General features: G+C 40.2%; 1 protein-coding gene across 1 annotated transcript in view; it reads right to left on the minus strand.

Annotated features, from left to right (window-relative positions):
- PLEKHA8 (pleckstrin homology domain containing A8) overlaps positions 1-21,177 on the minus strand; it is a 69,088-nt gene extending 47,911 nt beyond the window's left edge. The window contains exon 1 of the mRNA XM_012176888.5: positions 20,748-21,177. Coding sequence (XP_012032278.1) covers positions 20,748-20,787 — 40 coding nt within the window. The 5' untranslated portion in view covers positions 20,788-21,177. The remainder of the gene's footprint in view (positions 1-20,747) is intronic.
- Between the last annotated feature and the right edge of the window lie 599 nt (positions 21,178-21,776).

Consider the following 21,776-nt stretch of genomic DNA (forward strand, 5'->3'; position numbering starts at 1 on the left):
CCACTGAATATTCAGGACTGATTTCCTTTAGGATGGACTGGTTGGATCTCCTTGCAGTCCAAGGGACTCTCAAGAGTCTTCTCCAATACCACAGTTCAAAGGCATAATTCTTCAGCACTCAGCCTTCTTTATAGTCTAACTCTCACATTCATACATGACTACTGGAAAAACCATAGCTTTGACTACACGGACCTTTGTAGGCAAAGTAATGTCTCTGCTCTTTAATGTTGTCTAGGTTGGTCACAGCTTTTCTTCCAAGGAGCAAGTGTCTTTTAATTTCATGGCTGCAGCCACCATCTGTGGTGATTTTGGAGCCCAAGAAAATAAGATCTGTCACTGCTTCCATTGTTTCCCCATCTACTTGCCGTTAAGTGATGGGACCAGATGCCATGATCTTAGTTTTCTGAATGTTGAGTTTTAAGCCAGCTTTTTCACTCTCCTCTTTAATGGCTATCATTAAAAAGTATACAAATAATAAACTGTAGACTGGAGAGGGTGTAGAGAAAAGGGAACTCTTGTTACACTGGGTTGGTGGGCATGTAAATTGGAACAGTCACTATGGAAAACAGTATGGAGGTTCCTTAAAAAAATTAAAAATAAGAGTTATCATATGATCCAGTAAAACCACTCCTGGGCATATATCTGGAAATAACTCTAATTTAAAACAATACACGCACTCCTATGTTCACAGTAGCACTACTCACAACAGCCAAGACGTGGAAGCAACCTAAATGTCCATCGACAGATGAGCGGATAAAGAAGATGTGGTATGTGTACACAGCGGCATACTCCTCAGACATAAAGAAGGACGAAATAATGCCATTTGCAGCTACATGGTTGGACCTAGAGATTACCATACCAAGTGAAATAAATCAGACAAAGACAAACACCATATGATATCACTTACATGTGAAATCTAAAATACGAAATGAATGAACTTACTTACAAAACAGAAACAGACTCACAGACTTAGGAAACAAACTTTTGGTACCAAAGGGGAAAGGGGGCGGGGAAGGGATCAATTAGGAGTTTGGGATTAGCCGATACAAACTGCTATATAGAAAACATAAATGGCAAGGTCCTACTGTTTCATATAGAGAACTGTTTGCAATGTATTCTAACCACCTATAATGGAAAATAATGTGAAAAAGTGTATATATATTATATATATATATAACTGAATCATTTTGCTGTATACTAGAATCTAACACCGTGTAAATCAACTATACTTCAATTAAAAAAAAACAACTTAGGAAGAAGAAGATGGTGAAGGAGTAGGTGGATGTGAAGTACATCTCTCTCCACAGATACATCAGGAAGACACCTTCAGAAAGTGCATGCAGAACACCAGCTGAGAGTGGACAGGAGTACCTGACCAGCGGAAAAGAATATGCAGACCTACGCAAAACTCGGCAGGATGAAGGAACCAGGCGGAAAAACAGGAGAGTTAGCAGGACTGGACCTGCCCTCGGCGGGTGGGAGAACTGAAGCAGGGGGCAACTGTCTGAGTCAGAGGAGAAACATTAACGCTGAAACAGTTGACCCGGGGCGGCCTAAACGTAATGAGAATCAGACAGTCTTGCCGCAGCCACACATTCCGCGGACAGGGAGGAGGGCCTTCTGGGAGCTGGGGTTTGGGGACTGTGGAGCAACCCCAGGGCAGGGGCTGATGTTGACTGTGGAGAGACGGATCAAGGGGATGTGAAGGAGGAGGTTGTGGTGGGAAATGTCGGTGGAGGAAAGCCTGGCAGCCATGGAAGCAAGGCGATATTGCTGAGTCACGCATAGCAGGTGGAGCCATCACCATAGCCTCTCTCTCCCCACAGGCCAGCATCCGCAGCTGAACAATAGAGAGCCTGGCCTATCAAATGCCTGATGCACTGAACTACAGAGCAGAATGCCACCCAGCGTGCTCCTTTAAGTGCCTGACACGCCAATCTGCAGACTAGGACCCCAGCCAAGGGGGCCCCTCTATGTGCCTGATGCATGGAACAGAGAAGGAGCCCGGGCAAGGGAGTTCTCTAAGTGCCTGAATGGGAGGAGCTATGGAGAAAGACTGGCCAAAGATGCCTTCTTATTGCCAGCTACAAGAGGCTCGAAAAAAGACTCTGATAGGGCCGTAACTCCTGCGGCGGAGGCAGTCCCTGTCCCTGCACACTTGGTGCCGCCAGAGTCCCCGCAAGCCAAGCAGCTGCACCACCTGTGCGCTCAACTTTCACTAGGGCAGAGCTGCCACAGGCAAAAAAAAGTCGAGTCTATGCACAAAGGGTCGCTTTGGTCATGTTCAGCTCTTTGTGACCCTGTAGACTGTGGCCTGTCAGGGCAGGGGATTCTCCATGCAAGAATACTGGAGCATATTGCCCAATACTGGTTGCATACCCTTCTAGAGCACTATATTTCCTGCTGCCCTAGCCGCCAACTCCCCTGAGTACCTGCTGCCGCCAGAACCCCTGTGACCAAGCAGCTGCACCACCTCCACACCTGACCCTCACAGGGGCAAACCCAAGTCTTTCAGGGCAGCCTCAGGAGCAAACCCCAGTGGATGACCCACATGCAGAGGTGGAAATAAAACCACAATTGAAACCCAGGGGCAGTGTGGCTAAGGAAGAAGACCCAACTTTCCCACCAGCTGTGCAAGCTGCAGATTAAATCCACAGGACCAACTAGGCAGACTCTGTCCATGGAATATACAAAAGATCATTGCGAGCTCCCACAAAAGAAAACGCGCTAGTTCTGATAGCTGTGGACATCAGAGGCAAGAACACATAGGAGCAGGACCAGATTAGAATCTCAGATGCCCCTATAGCATGTCCAGAGATCAGCACAGTGTTGGAGGGCATCCTAGGGAGGTGAGGTGGACTGTGACTCCCAGTGAGGGAAAGGACTCTGACAGCAGTGACTTAAGAAAAATATTTATTATTCTTATGTTTTGACTTGCTCTGTAGATTCTTTTGGATTTTTTTTCTCTTGTTTTCCTTCCCTCACCCCCATCCCGCCCCGTTGTAGTTGTTGATTTCACTGGCACTGTGAAATCTAATTAAGCTTTTGAGTTTTCTACCTTGGGCTTTTGTAGTTCTGTGACGTTTTCCTTTCTTGCTTTAATTTTTAAAACCTATTATTATATTTTAGACATTTATTCCTTTGCTTGCTTTTCCTACTGTTCTCTCCTCCTTGCAGTTAATCTTTACTGTATACAATCTTATTTGTCTAACCCTATTTAACTTTGCAGATCTATTGTTTCCTTCTTTTCTCTCTTTCCTTTCCTCTCAACATATTTGTTAGTTTTATTTTCATTGCTTTATTCCCACTTGGCTCCTTGCTCTAGCTTTCTTTTCCAGTTTGTGCTTTAGTTAGTTTTGTTCTGGTAGATATAATTTTTTATTTCCTTTGTTCGCCAGTCAATCTATTCTACTTTATTTTTGTTGGACTATTTTGATTTTGCTTATGGGTGTATATGTGTATATTCAGTCACACTTTTTATTGTTGTTATAAACCACTGCCTCTATGTTGGGCTTTGGCAGTTCTGTGGCGTTTTCCTTTCTTTCCCTTTTTTTCTTTCTTCTTTTTTCTTTTCTATAATTTTAATTTTTAACTTTTTAAACCTATTATATTTTTTCTACATTTACTCCTGTTTGTCTTTCCTACTGTTCTTTTCCCCTTGCAGTTAATCTTTAATGTATATAAATCTTCATCTACCACTATTTAACTTCACGTACCTATTCTTTCCTTTCTTTCTTTCCTTTCCTCTCAACATATTTGTTAGTTTTATTTTCATTGCTTTATTCCCCAATTGGCACCTTGCTTTAGTTGTGTTTTACAGATTGTGCTTAAGTTAGTTTTGTTCTGGTAGATATAATTTTCGGTTTCCTTTGTTTGCCAGGTCGGTCTATTGTACTTTATTTTTGTTGAACTGTTTTGATTTTGTTTATGGGTGTATATGTATATGCGTATATTCAGTCACACTTTTTATTGTTGCTCTAAGCCTCTGCCTCTACATTGGGCTTTTGCAGTTCTGTGGAATTTTCCTTTTTTTCCCTTTTTTCTTTCTTCTTCCATTTTTTTTTCTTTTTTATAATTTAATTTTTAATTTTTTGGAAAAACCTATTATGTTTTTTCTACATTTACTCCTTTGTTTGCCTTTCCTACTGTTCTTTTCCTCTTGCAGTTAATCTTTAATGTATATAAATCTTCTTCATCTACCTCTATTTAACTTTGCATATCCTTTCTTTCTTTCCTTTCCTCTCAACATATTTGTTAGTTTTATTTTCATTGCTTTACCAACTTGGCACCTTGCTTTAGTTTTGTTTTCCAGTCTGTGCTTTAGTTAGTTTTGTTCTTAAATAGTAATATAATTTTTTATTTACTTTGTTCACTGGGTCAATCTACTATACTTTATTTTTTTGAACTGTTTTCACTTTGCTCATGGGTGTATATGTATATGTGTACATTCCATTATTTTAATTATTATTTGCCTGATTTTGTAACGGCCATTTGTCTGGGGTTCATCTTTGGTTTCTCGTTTTTGGATATTTGTTTTAATCTCCCTTAACGCCATAACAAACCACTTGTGGAATCTTCATTGCTGACCAGAGATCAAGCCCTGAGCCTTTGGAGCGGAAGCACTGACTCTAAGACCAAGACTACCAGAGAACTAACCCTAGAGAGAATCAAATAGTGAGAACTTAACACAAAGGAAACCACTTGAATACAAGACCCTGCATCACCCAACCACCAGTAGCACCCTGTGCACAACGCCTCATCCATGCAATAAACAAAACCAAAATACAAACCCAATCATCAGCAAACAGGATTACCACCTCACTCAGCCTTGCACATCAGAGGGAAAATAAACAAAAACTCAGCACAAATCTCACCCTATAAGAAGCTCACACAAACCACTGACCATCCTTAGGAGGGCAGAAACCAAAAGGAAGAAAGAATTCAACCTTGAAGCCTGGGAAAAGGAGACCTCAAACACAATTAACTTAAAAAAAAAAAATGAAAAGGCAGAGAAATGCTACACAAATGAAGGAACAAACTAGAAACAGAGAAGTCCAAATAAATGAAGAAGAAATAGGCAAACTACCTGAAAAAGAATCCAGAATAATGATAGTAAAGATGATCAAAAACCTTGCAAACAAAATGGAGAAAATGCAAGAATCAATTAACAAAAACCTAGAAGAATTAAAGAATAAACATACAGAGACAAACAACACAATTACTGAAATTAAAATATTCTAGAAGGAATCAATAGCAGAATATCTGAAGCAGAAGAACAAATCAGTGACCTGGAAGATAAAATGGTGGAAATAACTTCTGAAGAGCGGAATAAAGTAAAAAGAATGAAAAGAACTGAAGACAGTCTCAGAGACCTCTGGGACAATATCAAACACACCAACATTAGAATTATAGGGGTCCCAGAAGAAGGAGAGAAAAAGAAAGGGTATGAGAAAATTTTTGAAGAAATAATAGTTGAAAATTTCCCCAACATGGAAAAGGAAATAGTCAATCAAGTCCAAGAGGCACAAAGAGTCCCATACAGGATAAACCCAAGGAGAAACACTGCAAGACACATACTAATCAAACGAACAAAGACTAAACACAAAGAAAGAATATTAAAAGCAGCAAGGGAAAAGCAACAAGTAACATACAAGGGAAACCCCATATGCTTAACAGCTGATCTTTCAGCCGAAACTCTTCAAGCCAGAAGGGAATGCCAGGATGTATTTAAAGTACTGAAAGGGAAAAATCTATAACCAAGATTACAGTACCCGGCGAGGATCGCATTCAAAATTGATGGAGAAATAAAGTTTTTCAGACAAGCAAAAGTTAACAGCATCATGTACCACCAAACCAGTTTTACAACAAATGTTAAAGGGACTTTTATAGCCAAGAAATACAAGAGAAGAAAAAAGATCTACAAAATTAACCCCAATTAAGAAAATGGCAATAGGAACATATATATCAATAATTACTTTAAATATAAATGGATTAAATGTTCCAACCAAAAGATACAGACTGGCTAAATGGATACAAAAACAAGACCCATATATATGCTGTCTACAAGAAACTCATTTCAGATCTCAAGACACATATAGACTGAAAGTGAGAGGATGGAAAAGTATATTCCATGCAAATGGGAAGCAAAAGAAAGCTGGAGTAGCAATCCTCATATCAGACAAAATAGACCTTAAAATAAAGAAGATTACAAGAGATAAGGAAGGACACTACATAATGATCAAGGGATCAACCAAGAGGAAGACATAACAATTGTAAATATCTATGCACCCAATATAGGAGCACCTCAATAAACACTAACAGACATAAAAGGAGAAGTTGACAGTAACACAGTAATAGTAGGAGACTTTAACACCCCACTCACACCAACGGAAAGATCATCAAATCAGAAAATTAATAAGGAAACACAAGTCTTAAATGATACATTAGATGAGATGGATCTCATTGATACCTTCAGGACATTCCATCCAAATTCAAAAGAATACACCTTCTTCTCAAGTGCACATGAAACATTCTCCAGGATAGACCACATCTTGGGTCCCAAATCAAGCCTCACTAAATTTAAGAAAATTGAAACTGGATCAAGCATCTTCTCTGACCACAACGCTGAGACTAGATATCAATTACAAGAAAAAAACTGTAAGAAACACAAACACATGGAGATTTAACAATACATTTCTAAATAACCAACAGGATACTGAAGAAATCAAAAAGGAAATAAAAAAATTTCTAGAAGCAAATGACAATGAAAACACAACAACTCAAAACCTATGGGATGCAGCAAAAGCAGTTCTAAGAGGGAAGTTTATAGCAATACAACCCTACCTCAAGAAACAAGAAAAACACTGAATAGACAACCTAACTTTACACCTAAAACAACTGGAAAAAGAAGAACAAAAAAACCCCAAAATTAGTAGAAGGAAATAAGTCACAGAGATCTCAGCAGAAATAAATGAAAAAGAAATGAAAGAAACAATAGTAAAGATTAAAAAAACTAAAAGCTGGTTCTTCGAGAAGATAAATAAAACTGACAAGCCTTTAGCCAGACTCATCAAGGAAAAAAGAGAGAAGACTCAAATCAGCAAAATTAGAAATGAAAAGGAGAGGTTACAACAGACAATGCAGAAATACAAAGGATTATAAGAGACTACTATGAACAACTATATGGCAATAAAATGGGTAACCTGGAAGAAATGTACAGATTCTTAGAAAAGTTCAATCTTCCAAGAATGAACCAGGAAGAAATAGAAATCATGAACAACCCAATTACAAGCACTGAAATTGAAGCTGTGATCAAACATCTCCCCAAAAACAAAAGCTCAGGACCAGATGGCTTCACAGGAGAATTCTATCAAACATTCAGAGAAGAGCTAATGCCTATCCTTCTAAAACTCTTTCAAAAAATTGCAGAGGAAGGAACATTTCCAAACTCATTCTATAAGGCCACCATCACCCTGATATCAAAACCAGACAAAGACAACACAAAAAATGAAAACTACAGGCCAATATCACTGATGAATATAAATGCAAAATCCTCAACAAAATTTTAGCAACAGAATCCAGCAACACATAAAAAACTCATATATCATGATCAAGATGGGTGTATTCCAGGAATGCAAGGATTCAACATATGCAAAATCAATGTGATATACCATATTAACAAATTGAAAGATAAAAACCATATGATAATCTCAATAGATGCAGAAAAAGCCTTTTACAAAATTCAACACCCACTTATGATTAAAACTCTTCAAAAAATGGACATAGAATTAACCTACCTTCACACAGTAAAGGCCATACATGATAAGGCTACAGCAAACATTATTCTCAATGGTGAAAAACTGAAAGCATTCCCCCAGGAACAAAAGATCAGGAACAATACAAGGGTGCCCACTTTCACCACTGGAAGTCCTAGCTACAGCAATCAGAGAAGAAAAAGAAATAAATGGAATCCAAATTGGAAAAGAAGTAAAGCTTTCACTGTTTGCAGATGACATGATACTGTACATAGAAAACTCTAAAGATAGTATCAGAAAATTACTAGAACTAATCAGTGAATTTAGCAAAGTTGCAGGATACAAAATCAATCCACAGAAATCGCTTGCATTCTGATATACCAACAATGAAAAATCAGAAAGAGAAATTAAGGAATCAATCCCATTCACCACTGCAACAAAAAGAATTAAATACCTAGGAATAAACTTACTTAAGGAGACCAAAGAACTGTACACAGAAAATTATAAGACACTAATGAAAGAAATCAAAGATGACATAAACAGATGGAGAGATATCCTATGTTCCTGGGATGAAAGAATCAATATTATGAAAATGACTATACTACCAAACACAATCTACAGATTCAATGCAATCCCTATCAAATTACCGATGATATTTTTCACAGAACTAGAACAAAAAATTTCACAATTCATATGGAAACACAAAAGACCCTGAATAGCCAAAGCAGCCCTGAGAAAGAAAAATGGAGCTGGAGGAATCAACCTTCCTGACTTCAGATTATACCACAAAGCTACAGTCATCAAGACAGTATGGTACTGGCACAAAAACAGAAATATAGACCAATGAAACAAGATAGAAAGCCCAAAAATAAACCCATGCACCTGTGGGTACCTTATCTTTGACAAAGGAGGCAAGAGTATATACAATGGGGCAAAGACAGCCTCTTCAATAAATCATGCTGGGAAAACTGGACAGCTACATGTAAGAGAACGAAATTAGAACACTTCCTAACACCATACACAAAGATAAACTCAAAATGGATTAAAGACCTAAATGTAAGACCAGAAACTATAAAACTCTTAGAGGAAAACAGGCAGAACACTCAATGACATAAATCAAAGCAAGATCCTCTAGGATCCACCTCCTAGAGTAATGGAAATAAAAACAAAAGTAAACAAGTGGGACCTGATTAAATTTAAAAGCTTTTTCACAGGAAAGGAAACTATAAGCAAGGTAAAAAGACAACCCTCAGAATGGGAGAAAATAACAGCAAATGAAACAACTGACAAAGGATTAATTTCCAAAATACAGAAGCAGCTCACACAACTCAATGCCATAAAAACAAACAACCCAATCAAAAAGTGGGAAAAAGACTTAAACAGACATTTCTCCAGAGAAGACATACAGATGGCTAGCAAATACATGAAAAGATGCTCAACATTGCTCATTATTAGAGAAATGCAAATCAAAACTACAAAGAGATATCACCTCACACTGGTCAGAATGGCCATCATCAAAAAGTCTACAAACAATAAATGCTGGACAGGGTGTGGAGAAAAGGGAGCATTCTTGCACTGTTGGTTGGAATGTAAATTGATACAGCCACTATGGAAGATGATATGGCGATTCATTAAAACCTAGGAATAAAACCACCATACGACCCAGCAATCCCACTCCTAGGCATATACCCCGAGGAAACCAAAATTGAAAGACACATGTATCCCATTGTTCACTGCAGCACTACTTACAATAGCTAGAACATGGAAGCAACCTAGATGTCCATCGACAGATGAATGGATAAAGAAGGTGTGGTACATACACACAATGGAATATTACTCAGCCATAAAAAGGAACGCATTTGAGTCAATTCTGATGAGGTGAATGAACCTAGAACCTATTATATAGAGTGAAGTGAGTCAAAAAGAGGAAGCTAAAAATTGTATTCTAACTCATATTTACGGAGTCTAGAAAAATGGTACTGAAGAATTTATTTACAGGGCAGCAATGAAGAAACAGACATAGAGAACAGGCTTATGGACATGGGGAGAGGGGAGGAGAGGGTGCGATGTACAGAAAAAGTAACATGGAAACTTATATTACCATATGCAAAATAGATAGCAGATGGGAATTTTCTATACGGCTCAGGAAACTCAAACGGGTTCTGTATCAATTTAGAGGGGTGGGTTGGGGTGGGAGATGGGAGGGAGGTTCAAAAGAGAGGGGATATATGTATACCTATGGCTGATTCATGTTGAGGTTTGACAGAAAACAAGAAAATTCTGTAAAGTAATTATCCCTCAATAAAAAAAAAAATTTTTTTTTAATAACGTGCCCATTAAGCAATGACATGATCTCATTCCCAGATGCTTCCTGGCTTCAGAGCTGCTGGAATGTGAAAAATGCCTAAAAATTGAAAAAATGTGGTAAAGACTAGGTTTATCTTACAGGAATTTGAAAACTGTTAAATAGCGCAAATACACACACACACACACACACACACAGAGCACAGCTACAGTGTATTTTAAAAGTAGCTTGTAAATGATAACAGTAACTGTAACAATACCTTCTCTGTAACAGGTTCTGTATTTATCTAGGAAAAGTTATAACAACAGAAGGGATTCAATTATTTTATTCTGTAGTTCGTAACTAGAAAAACTATGACCAAGAAAAACTTTCCTTTAAAGCATAAAGTTTCTAGAATTTCACACGGCATGTTAAGAGACCACAGAAGTCTCATTCTCATTATCTAAGACTTACTGGCAGAGCAGTGGAGAAACCGTGCTTCCCTGGGTGGCTCAGTAGTAAAGAATCTGCCTGCCAACGCACAGACATGGGTTCAATCCCTGGGTCAGGAAGATCCCCTGGAGAAGGAAATGACAACCCACTCCAGTATTCTTGCCTGGGAAATCCTGACTCTGGAACTAAATAACAAAGAGAGAGCCCAGAGTAGTGTAAAGAACACACTCTTTCAAGATGTCCTGCCTTGGGAAGCCTGTATATACCTTAGGAATGATGGATGAACTGCATGAGATAAGAGGCACGGATGATGAAGAGGCCATTAATCCACTTCCTGCTTTAAATTAATCTGCTGTTACCTTGGTTTACAGTGATGATTAATTTCATATATCAGTTTGACTGGCCTACCGATGTCCAGATTGCTGGTAAAACATTATTTGTGGTTGTGTCTATGAAGAGGTCTCTGGGAGACATTAGCATTTGGATCAGTGGACTGAAGTGACTTAGCAGCAGCAGCAGCCTGAGTGAAGACTGCCCTCACCAATGCAGGTGGACAGCATCCAGTCTAATGAGGGCCTGAATAGTACAGAAAGGAGAGGAAGGCTGAGTCTGCTCTCTACCTGAGATGTGACCACCACCCTCGACTCTCAGGCCTGTGAACTCTGACTGAATTGAGCTACCAGCCTTCCTAATTCTCCGGCTTGCAGAGAGCAGACTTAGGACTTTACAGTCTCCATAACTGCATGAGCCAACTTCTATCATAAAACTCCTCATATGGAAATACACAGTTCTGTTTCTCTGGAAAACCCTGATTAATACACTTGAAAATAATAAACTATTCAAGGTAACAAAAGAGTGGTTAAGAACTATGGGTCTGTACCAGTCCCTGATTCACTCAATTACCATTAGACTATCTTCCCATGGAACCCCACTCCCTTTTTTTGCCATCCCCTACTGGAGATGGAATGGTGTGTCAGCCAAACTTCCTGCTAGGAAGATTAGCTGAGAAACTTCAATGAGTAGGAATAGTTTTAGAACCTACAAGCTACTGCTGCCAGGGATGGGGTATTTAAGCGCCAATTTCACACATTTTGTATTATCTTGGATTATTTCACTGTAGAAGGTAAAGTGGACATTTAGTTTTGGCAACCAGGCATCCACCTCCTACATTTCTGTTACTGAAGACCCCCTTCTCCACACTCTATCCATGTAGTTTCAATGGGGCTGACAAGCCCCAAGGTGGGCATGTGATTCAGGCTTAACTAGAGCTTCACATCCTCTTTCCTCAGAGCTATGTTCCAAGACAGGCAAGTGGCGCAACCAGAAACAATTCTGGGACTTTTGCTGGGACTGGGGAAAGGTGGAAGGAAATGGAGACTCTCTTTTCTCTTTGGTCTCAGGTGTTTGCCTGGGGCCACCACTGGCAGTCACTGTGCCATCACGTGGACATAAACACGTTTACAGGTACAAGGAAAGGGGGTGAAGGGACAGGAGGGAGTCAGGAAAAGGAAGCAAAGCTAGATGACAGTTTTTGAACACCTCAGTCAGACTGTGTCATACCTACAGATAAGATACCTTCTGGACTTTCCAGTTACATGGAATAATAGAAGTCCACTTCTTTCTTCAAACCTGAGCTGGATTGTTTTGCAAATAAAATATTTCTTAAAAGGTATCACATGATTACCTCAGTAAATGTAGGAAACATACTTGACAGAATCTAACACTCTTTCATAAAAATTCTTTTTTAAAAACTAGGTATAATGGGAACGTCTTCAACCTGATAAAGACATCTACAAAGACCCAAGGCTAACATTATGTTAGTCTCTCAATCTTGTCCGACTCTGTGATCCCATGGACTGCAGCCCACCAGGCTCCTCTGTTCATGGGATTCTTCAGGCAAGAATACTGGAGTAGGTTGCATTCCCTTCTCCAGGGTATCTTCCCAACCCAGGGATTGAACCCAGGTCTCCCGCATTACAGGCAGATTCTTTACCATCTGAGCCACCAAAGACCAGATGCTTTTCCCATGAAACCAGGAATAAAACAAAGATACTTACTCTCACCACTTCTAAGCAACACTGTATTGGAGGTTCTAGCCAGGGCAATTAGAGTACAGAATTATATAAAAAGCATTCAGACTGGAAAGGAAGAAACAAATATACCTCTGTTCTCAAACATGCTAATGTATATATATATATATTTTTAAAAAAGGAATCCCTTTTAAAACTATTACAATGAGTTTGGCAAAGTTGCAAGATTTAAGACCAACATACATATATCAAGTGTATTTCTATAAAATTACAATGAATAATCTTAAAATAAAATTAGGAAAATAATTTCATTTACAATAGTATCAAAAAGAACAAAACAAGAATAAACTTGACAAAAGAAGTGTAAAACTAATACTCTGAAAACTACAAAACATTATTCAAAGAAACTAAAAATTTGAAGATCATTATTGCAAAACTGTTAGCAGCTTGGTTTTTTCCCCACATAGTGCAAATGTCTTTTTATGTTTAATCGACAGTAATCATTTGCACAATTCATTTTTCAGTTCAAGTAACAATAGATGGTATATATATTTTTTCAATGAGAACAATTTTTCTTTAAAAACATGCACTTATATTTGGATATAAAAGGGCATAGCTCAAGTTAATTCTGCACTATAAATATACATTTCTTTTTTATTTCATAACAGCCATCATTTTTAAATCAAAATTTTTAGAGATCTCATTTCTTTAAAATACAAATCAAATGATTACTTGTGAGTCAAACATACATCTGACTAAAACACACTGTAGTTTCCCTTATTTTTTACTCAGCAGTCTTGTGACGAGCAGTTCATCCAAACACATCACTCAAAAAAATTTTTTAAAAATTAAAAACTGCACTCCATTAAAGACTTAAATTTTTTAGTATTTTAAAATTTATGCATAGTGAAATTTCTTCTTTGGTTAACAGTTCTGTGTTTCAATAAACACATAGTCCTCTAACAACTCAAGATACAGAAAAATTCCATCATTCTCCTCTTAAAATTCTTTTGTGCTACTCGTTTTTTTAGCCAAGCCCTTCCCCCAATCCTTTACCCCTGGCCAACCACTGTTATGTTTTCAATTTAAATTGAAAATATCCTCTAATTTTCTTGGAGTCTTCTTTGACCCACAGGTTATTTTGATGTATTACTGTTTAATTTCCTAATGTTTGGGGAGTTCCTGCATCTTTCTGTTACTGATTTCTTGTTTACTTTCGGTAAAGACACATAACATTATTTTAAATTGGGCAAGGTTTCTACTATATCCTAGAGACTCCCTACAACACCAATTTGAAACTCTCAGACTTGGTTTGGTTTAATAATCTAATCTAATACTAACAACACCCCAGTATATCCTCCTGCTCCCAGAAAAGAACCCTCCTTTTTAGTCCTGCTGGTTTCTCCACTGAGGGTCTCTTCTGTTCTCTCACACGTACTCCTGTCCAAGCCGATCTCACCAATCCTTTGGTCCCTCCTTTTCTGTGAAGCTTTCCCTGAGGGTGATTGGTAGCATCCAACTACACCAAGGGACCAGTTATATGCAATGTGGTCCCTCTAAGCCTCGTCAAGCCACAGCCTCAGAATAACAACATAAAAGCTTAAAGGTCAAAATCACAAATTTAGCTGGAAGGGCATTTTCACCACCCTTCGGTCCCTTCTTTTCTGTGAAATTTTCCCTGAAAATGATCAGTAACATATAACTATCCCAAGGGACCCACCACATGCAATGTAGTCCCTCCCTCTAAGGCCTGTCAAGACACAGCCTCAGAATAACCATATAAAAGCTTAAAGGTCAAAATCACAAATTTAGCTGAAGGGCATTTTCACAGTTGAGAAAGATTTCCACTAGACCATGATCTTCTTGGGGCTTCCCTGGTGGTTCAGATGGTAAAGAATTCACCTACAATGCGTAAGACCTGGGTTCGATTTCTGGGTTGGAAAGAGCCCCTGGAGGAGGGCAAAACATATACCATTTACATGGGGGGATAAGCAAAATTGAGCTTTTTTGCTCAATTCTAAATCAGACGAAAGGGTAACAGCAGTGGTAAGGACTAAACACTGAGAGTGCAGTCTGAGAACAATGGCCCCCAGGCTTCTTTCATCCATAAACCACTTCAATCACATAATACTCCATGGATCACTCTTAGTATATCCAATCAAACACATCCAAATCAAGAGGAAGACAGATATTGCTTCTGGTAGAGTGCTAATGAGGCAACAGTTTCACATCTCTTATGTTCCTTAACAAATTATTAATTAATTTTTGCTGGGAGCAAAAGTACAGAGACAAGTGGTACACAGAACTACGTGATCTGCAATAATCATTCATCCACAAGGATGACTGTCATAGGACTGCAGAGTCAATTCCAAAATTCCGGTGGTTTATTTGAATCTTTTCCTTTATAATTTATACCCTTCCAACTTCCAAAAGAACGATTTAAGGAATTCAGGATACATATTCTCTCAGAAACCATGAGAAACCACAATTTTCATACAGGCAATACAAACTGATTTTTTCCTAGCATTATTAATCAAAACTACTATCCAATTAACCTACCCTTAAGTGAACTATGTACCAGGCAGGTTCATATATGCTATCCATTTCATCTTTATAACAAACCTTGTATAGCTATTATTCTTGCTGTCACAAAGCTAAAACTCATGGAGATTAAGAAGAGCTAAAACTATTAAAAAAAAAAAAAAAAACTTCTAGGAAAAAAAAAGGACCTAGGGTTAGGCAAAGTGTTAAGATTTGACACTAAAAGCACAGGCAATAAACAAAAAAATTGATAAATATCAAAATTAAAAAAATGTTATGCTGCAAATGATACCATACAGAAGTGAAAGACAATCTACAGAACAGGAAAATACATTTGCAAATAATGTATGTGATAAAGAACTTGCATCTAGAATAAAGAACCCTAACAATTCCATAATGAAAAATAAATAATCCAATTAAGAATTGGGCAAAGGATATGAACAGACATTTCTCCAAAGAAGATATACAAATGGCTAAATAAGCACGAGATGATGAGCAACATCATTAGTCACTGGGGAAATATAAATGAAACCACACTGATCTATCACTTCACACTCACTAGGATGGATATAATGAGACAGACAATAGCAAGTATTGGTGAGGATGTGAAGAAATAAGAACCTTCTTTCATTACTAACAAGAGTATAAAACAGAGAAGTCACTTTGGAAAAGTTTAGCAGTTCTCCAAACTGTTAAAGTGTTACCACATGATCCAACAATTCTGCTTCTTTGATTAACATTCAAGAGAAATGAAAACATCCACACAAAAATCTGACATAAATGTTCACAGCACCATTACTCATATTAACCAAAAAAAATGACCAGTCCAAATGTTCATCAATGGATGAGTAGATAATCAAAATGATATTTCCATATAGTAGAATATTATTTCTTAATAAAAAGGAATAAAGTACTGATGCATGCCACAGCAATGATGAACCTAGCAAAAACACATTATGCTAGGTAAAAGAAGACCACATAATGTATGATTCCACTTACTGCATTTATATGAAATGCCAGGAACTGACAAATTTATACAGACAGGCAAATGTATACAACCTTGGTGGTTGCCAAGGGCAAGAGGGGGTGGGGTGGCAACGGTCACTAACGGGTACTTCTCTTCAGGATAAGGCGAATATTTTAAAATTGATTGTGCTGATGGTTGTACTCTGTGAATACATAAAAAACACTGATGAGTATACTTTAAATGGGTAAAATTCATGATAGATTAATTAATTATTTTCTTGGTAAAGATATTTAGAAATAATTACAACAGAAAAGGTTGACTAGTGGTTGTGAGCCCATGCTCTGGATCACTCACATTCCAGATGACTTCTTAGTGCTGTCTACCCAGCACAAACATACCTGGACAAGCGTCACCTTCTACCTGGGGGGATAAGCAAGACTGTAGCACCGTCTCAGACAATCATCTGGCGAGCATGATGCAAGCTTCTGTTATTTGTGGAATGCAGTACTGCAATGCGCTCGTGCCCTAACGCACTGGAGGGGCCCAAGAAGCCTGCAGCTGGCCAGAGCTCATGACAGCAGCCCTCCTGTGTGCTGAGTGGGCAGGAAAGCGGACTGGAACTGAAAGCAGAAAGCTCGGAGCACAGTCCTGAACATTTCTTAGTGACGAAACACATGCCCAACACTAGGCATAGTCCTCCTTGCTCCCAGACTCCCCCCCCAACCTCCCATTCCCAAATAAAGTCTGCTATTCCAGGCCAACATACTTTAAATATAGGTACATTATGAATCAGCTAGAATTATATAATGACCAAGCAGGAAGGACCTTTGCAAGTATTATGTAATGAACGGAGCACTGACGCTGGAGGCACTTACTAACTCTGTAACCTTGGGCCAGTTCCGTCCCCCATCCTTCGGTGCCTCAATGTCTTCATCTGGAAATAATAAAAGTCAACTGCTTCCTAAAATTGCTGCAAAGATTAAGTAACTTAATCTGTGCAAAATGTTTAGAATAGTGTCTGGAACATCAGAAGTGTTTAAGTCTTTTTACTATTGTTACAGTTATTAGTGGGTAAATCTCATCACTCTTATGGAGGAAGATATTAAAGCTCAGAATGATAAAGTGACTTTGCACCTGGCAGCGACAGAGCTGGCACCAGACTTCAGGTTTCTTTGACTCCTCAACTAGCGTTCTACTATGGAGCATTAACGAATAACCAAGTAGGTGTAATACCCCTGGACTAACGTTTAGAGCTTGAAAGATACAAATAACAAACTCATAGTGGCCTAACATTATGTCTCATACAACAGAGATGTTTGTGAAATGTTTAATCCATTCCCTTTCCATTTCTGGTTTAATCCTCTAATATGTGAAGATAGGGCTGGACACTAAATCCCAGAATACCCAATGTTCTGCTGCTCAAAACTGGGTAGCTCAAGAATGTTAGAGAAAATACACAGACACTCCTTTTCTTTTCCTTTTCTCTGATGGAGCACAGGGTACTTGAGCATGCCTAATATATTAGGTAAAAGAGACTTTTCTCTTTCTGTATTTTAGCAGTACACTCATGCAAGCAATTAAGATACAGCTATTCTCAGGTCTTGATGGATGTTTACAACTTTCAGTAATTGAAACCTAAACAATTTAATTCAAGAGGCAAGAGAAGCTCACGAAATAACTACAGTATTTGACAAAATACAACAAATGTAGCCAAAGTAAGCTTTTAAACAATCTCATCATTTCTTTCTTACTTATACATGCATACTCGCACATCTGTGCGCACACACACACACGTGCATGAACAATCACTCTGCAGTGCTTAAACCAGCCTATGAGGCCGTGCAATTTCAGGCCTGCCCCCCATCTCTGCAGTCTTGTTGGAGCCTCTTCTCAACTCTCCAGACTTTTGGGTCTTCTTTCCTTAAACTCACCAATCTTTATCCAGCTTTACGGCCTTCACACTGATATTCTCCGTACCTAAAAAGTTTTCCTTTACAGCCTCCAACTGCACCTCTGCCTTGGCCTCACCACCTACCCAACTTTTATTTAACCTTCAGGCTCTGCTTAGATATTTTCCTAAAAGAAGCCTTCCCCAATGACCCAGACTTGCCTTTCCCTTCCTCCCCTCTCAAATCACACACGCTTGAGCACCTGCTTCTAATCACTTCTCCAATGAATGCCTGTCTCCCCCACCAGACTGTAAGTTTAAGAAAGGCAGGAACACTGTCTTAACACTGCTTGCCCTGTGCCCAGAACAGGGCCCAGCACACAGCAGCTGGTGAATGAAATTAACAACATCCTCCAAGGATTCAAAGGATTGGCTGATAAACTGATTTGCTAAGTCTCCACTCAGATGTGGACATAAGGTATCCCGTATCAAGCTGTGCACATGACAGAAATACACAAATGGGTTAAGTACTCTCTTTGGAGAAAACTCAAAATGAACAAAAACTTAGATATTACATGTATTTTTAAATTACTATGTGCAAAACCATAAGAAAAAAAATGTTACTTTAAAAAAACAGCTTCAGGAGAAGAAAATTAATGGTGTCTTCATTAGCGCTTGTCATTAACACTCACACTATGCTCTTTTGGGGAGACTAACTTGCACAGGCGAAGGAAAGAAACTAGGATGCATTTGCTTCGCCTAGGTTGTTACCATTCCTTTCCAGAGTAAATGTATCTCCTAAGGAAAGAGAATGCACTGGACAGTAATTTTAAATATACCTAGGGAAGGCTTCCCAGGTAGCGCAGTGGTAAAGAATTCGCCTGCCAATTCAGGAGACATGAGTGAGAGACTCGGTTTTGATCCTGGGACCAGGAATATCCTCTGGAGTAGGAAACGGCAACCCACTCCAGTATTCTTCCCTGAAAAATTCCATGGACAGAGGAGCCTGGGAGGCTACAGTCTATGGGGTTGCAAAGACACAACTGAGCGCGCACACACGCACCCATGCACGCAAATACACACCCAGGAAAAGTCCCCCGTGGTGTCATGGGCTTTTATGCACAGTGTGTCCACAGTGAGGTGGCTTGTGAGACAGGGGACCAAGCAGCATAATGTAAAGCCAGCCACTGGCAATGGCGCCAATGTTTCTTTTCTTTAGGGCTTTCACCATGATGGCATCACTCACAAAATTAACTTCTCTCACTTGGGGCAGAAAAAAGTAGACTTTTTCCAACAGAACAGATGGTACGGGCACCACATGATGAAGATTCCAAAGATCCTTCCAGAGAAATTTAGCTTTTTTGAAGGATACATAAAGAAAGTCAGGGGGGAAAAGGCATTTCATGAGCAGGAAGTAGGTACAGTAACAACAGACTAAACTTGGTAAAAGAGGTAAACTTGGAGGAGAAGAGTAAAGAAGGAGAGGGGTAAAAAGAGGGCAAAGGGAGACAGGGGGGAAAAAAAGGAGCACTGAGGATGAAAGAAGTAAGTTGAAAGGCATGCGTGATGGAAAGGGGTGAAAGAACCAAGACCAGTGACTAAATTTCACTCAGGGGCATAAGATCCTACATCTCAGAGCTTAGAGATACCTCTGAGGCAAATCACTTGATCCAACATCCTCCCTAACATTCAGCCAAACCCAGTCATGAGGTATCTACATCTAATACATCAAATGAAGGTCCCTGAAGCAAAGAGCAAGTCTTCTAAAACACTTCTCCTCACTTAGTTTCTACTAATGATCGCAAGAAAAATAAACAGAATTCACTTGTAATCACTATGCATAGGGAAGAGATTCTGGGTGCCACCAACAGGCACACTTTGATCCTCCCAGACACAAACGTCCTTAAAACACCCCAGAGAATCATACTACGACCCTAAAAAAAAAAATCCTAGCCTCCACAGGATGGGAAAATACACCTCCACCACTTAAGAATCACTGGGAATATTTCTCATTTCAAATACATTGCTGTTAAAACTGTAAGAGCCTGCCTACCTCATTTTCCATAATAAAAAGTTTAATTTCAAAAAAGTGCCTAGCACAGTTTTCAGCGCACAGAAGGCTTTTATTTATATACTCATTTATGAAAATGCTCCTTCTGAATCATATTCACAGCTGAAAAATAGTTATGATCTTCTCAAGATATGAAGTACTTCCACAAATTGGAAAGGGTACTATTTTTAAGCCGTTCTGTTCAGCAGGGCAAGAAAAGAGTTGCTAATATTTGCATCCTATTTTACGGTCATTTCCGAGTCTGTAAAACAAAAAGAAATGTTCGGTGAGAAAACCAAAAATGTGCATACTTTGGAGCTGAGACTCAGATACCCTGGTCTGCACTCAGGTAACTCTGCAAGTGACAAAAGGAACGTGCTCGTACTGGGGACTTTGAAAAAGAACCTTTGACCTCTGCTCGCATTCACATGAAACCTTCCCGAGGCCAGCTCCTTCGCCAGAATTCGAGACTCCCAGAGGACCCCACAGTCGGAATTAGCATTTCCCTCCCCCTGACACCGAGGTCATTGTGCCTTTCAAGTCACCCCAAATCTCAGGATTCGGAAGTGAGGAGAGCTGCCGCTCCCACCCAGCCCCCACAGGGGGCTGTGTCTGTACCGCAGGGGAGATTGAGAACTACTGTGGAGAAACATTCCCAGTCCACGCAGGCCTCTCAGATCTCAGGAGAGATCGTGACCCCGACACCCAGGAGGCGAGTCCCGACGCCGCCCTCCCTCGGCTCAGACAAAGGACCGGAACCCTGGCACGCCCCCTACTCACCGCTCAGATAGTTGGTCCACTTATACAGCACCCCCTCCATGGCGCCCGCGGCCACCTCGCCCTCGCCTGCCAGCCCCGTCACTGCTCCAGGCTCCAGGAGGCGAGGATCACCGGCAGCAGGGCCATCGCCGGGCGCCGCCGAGCCGGTCTCTCCCGGCGCCCAGGCCCAGTGCGGGGACGCCCCGCCGGCCTCACATCCTGGGCCCGGGGGCGGGGTCACTGCGGCGGCCTCCGCACGTGAGAACGCGGCCGGCCGGTGGTCCCAGGCGCCGCAGGCGGCGCGCTGTCCTCAAGGAGGCCAAGGTACTGGGTGGGTCCGAGGGGCGACTGAAGTCACCAAAGTGTCGCGAGTGAAGTAGCCGGTCGCTCGCCGCGCCACGGCGCACTACCTGAGTGCTCGACCCACCGGGCTCAGGGCCCGCTCGCGCATGCCCAGTGCACCGCCTGCACGCCGGTTCCCAAAATCCACCCCGGAGTTTAGCTGAGATTCCGGCGTGGCTGACCTAGTGATAGAGGCCCGCAGGGAAAATGAGTCCTGGGAGGCAGGCTTGAGACTTGAGAGAGGGTGAGAAGGGAGTAGGGAGGCCTCTCGGACAAAGGGGAACACAGACTTGACTCTATGGTACCATAGATGGGTTCCACTTCCCGATGTTTGGGAGCAACCGTGGCCCCTTAGGGTGCCCGCTGGATTCTAGTCTTCAGAGTCTCTTATTTCAAGGCTAATTGATCCTACACACTTCCAAGCTATTGAGGGGTTATCCAACCACAGGGCGTCAGGAGATGATGGGAATTTCACTATAGGATACTGTGAGTGACCAGGGAGCATAAACAGATGTTTAAACTCTAAAACCCCCGCTGCACGAAGTGTGGTCCGTGTACAGCTGCACTGAAGGCACCTGGGAGCTTGTCTGAATTGTAGGATCTTGATGCAAGGCCCCAAACTCCTGAAGGAGATCTCCAGGGGGGATTCCCATGCATATTAAAGTGTGAGAAAGTTATGTGCTAAGGATATTTGACTAGGCAAAATGT

The sequence above is a fragment of the Ovis aries genome, chromosome 4, assembly GCF_016772045.2.
Source record: "Ovis aries strain OAR_USU_Benz2616 breed Rambouillet chromosome 4, ARS-UI_Ramb_v3.0, whole genome shotgun sequence".
In the NCBI taxonomy this organism is placed as follows: domain Eukaryota; kingdom Metazoa; phylum Chordata; class Mammalia; order Artiodactyla; family Bovidae; genus Ovis; species Ovis aries.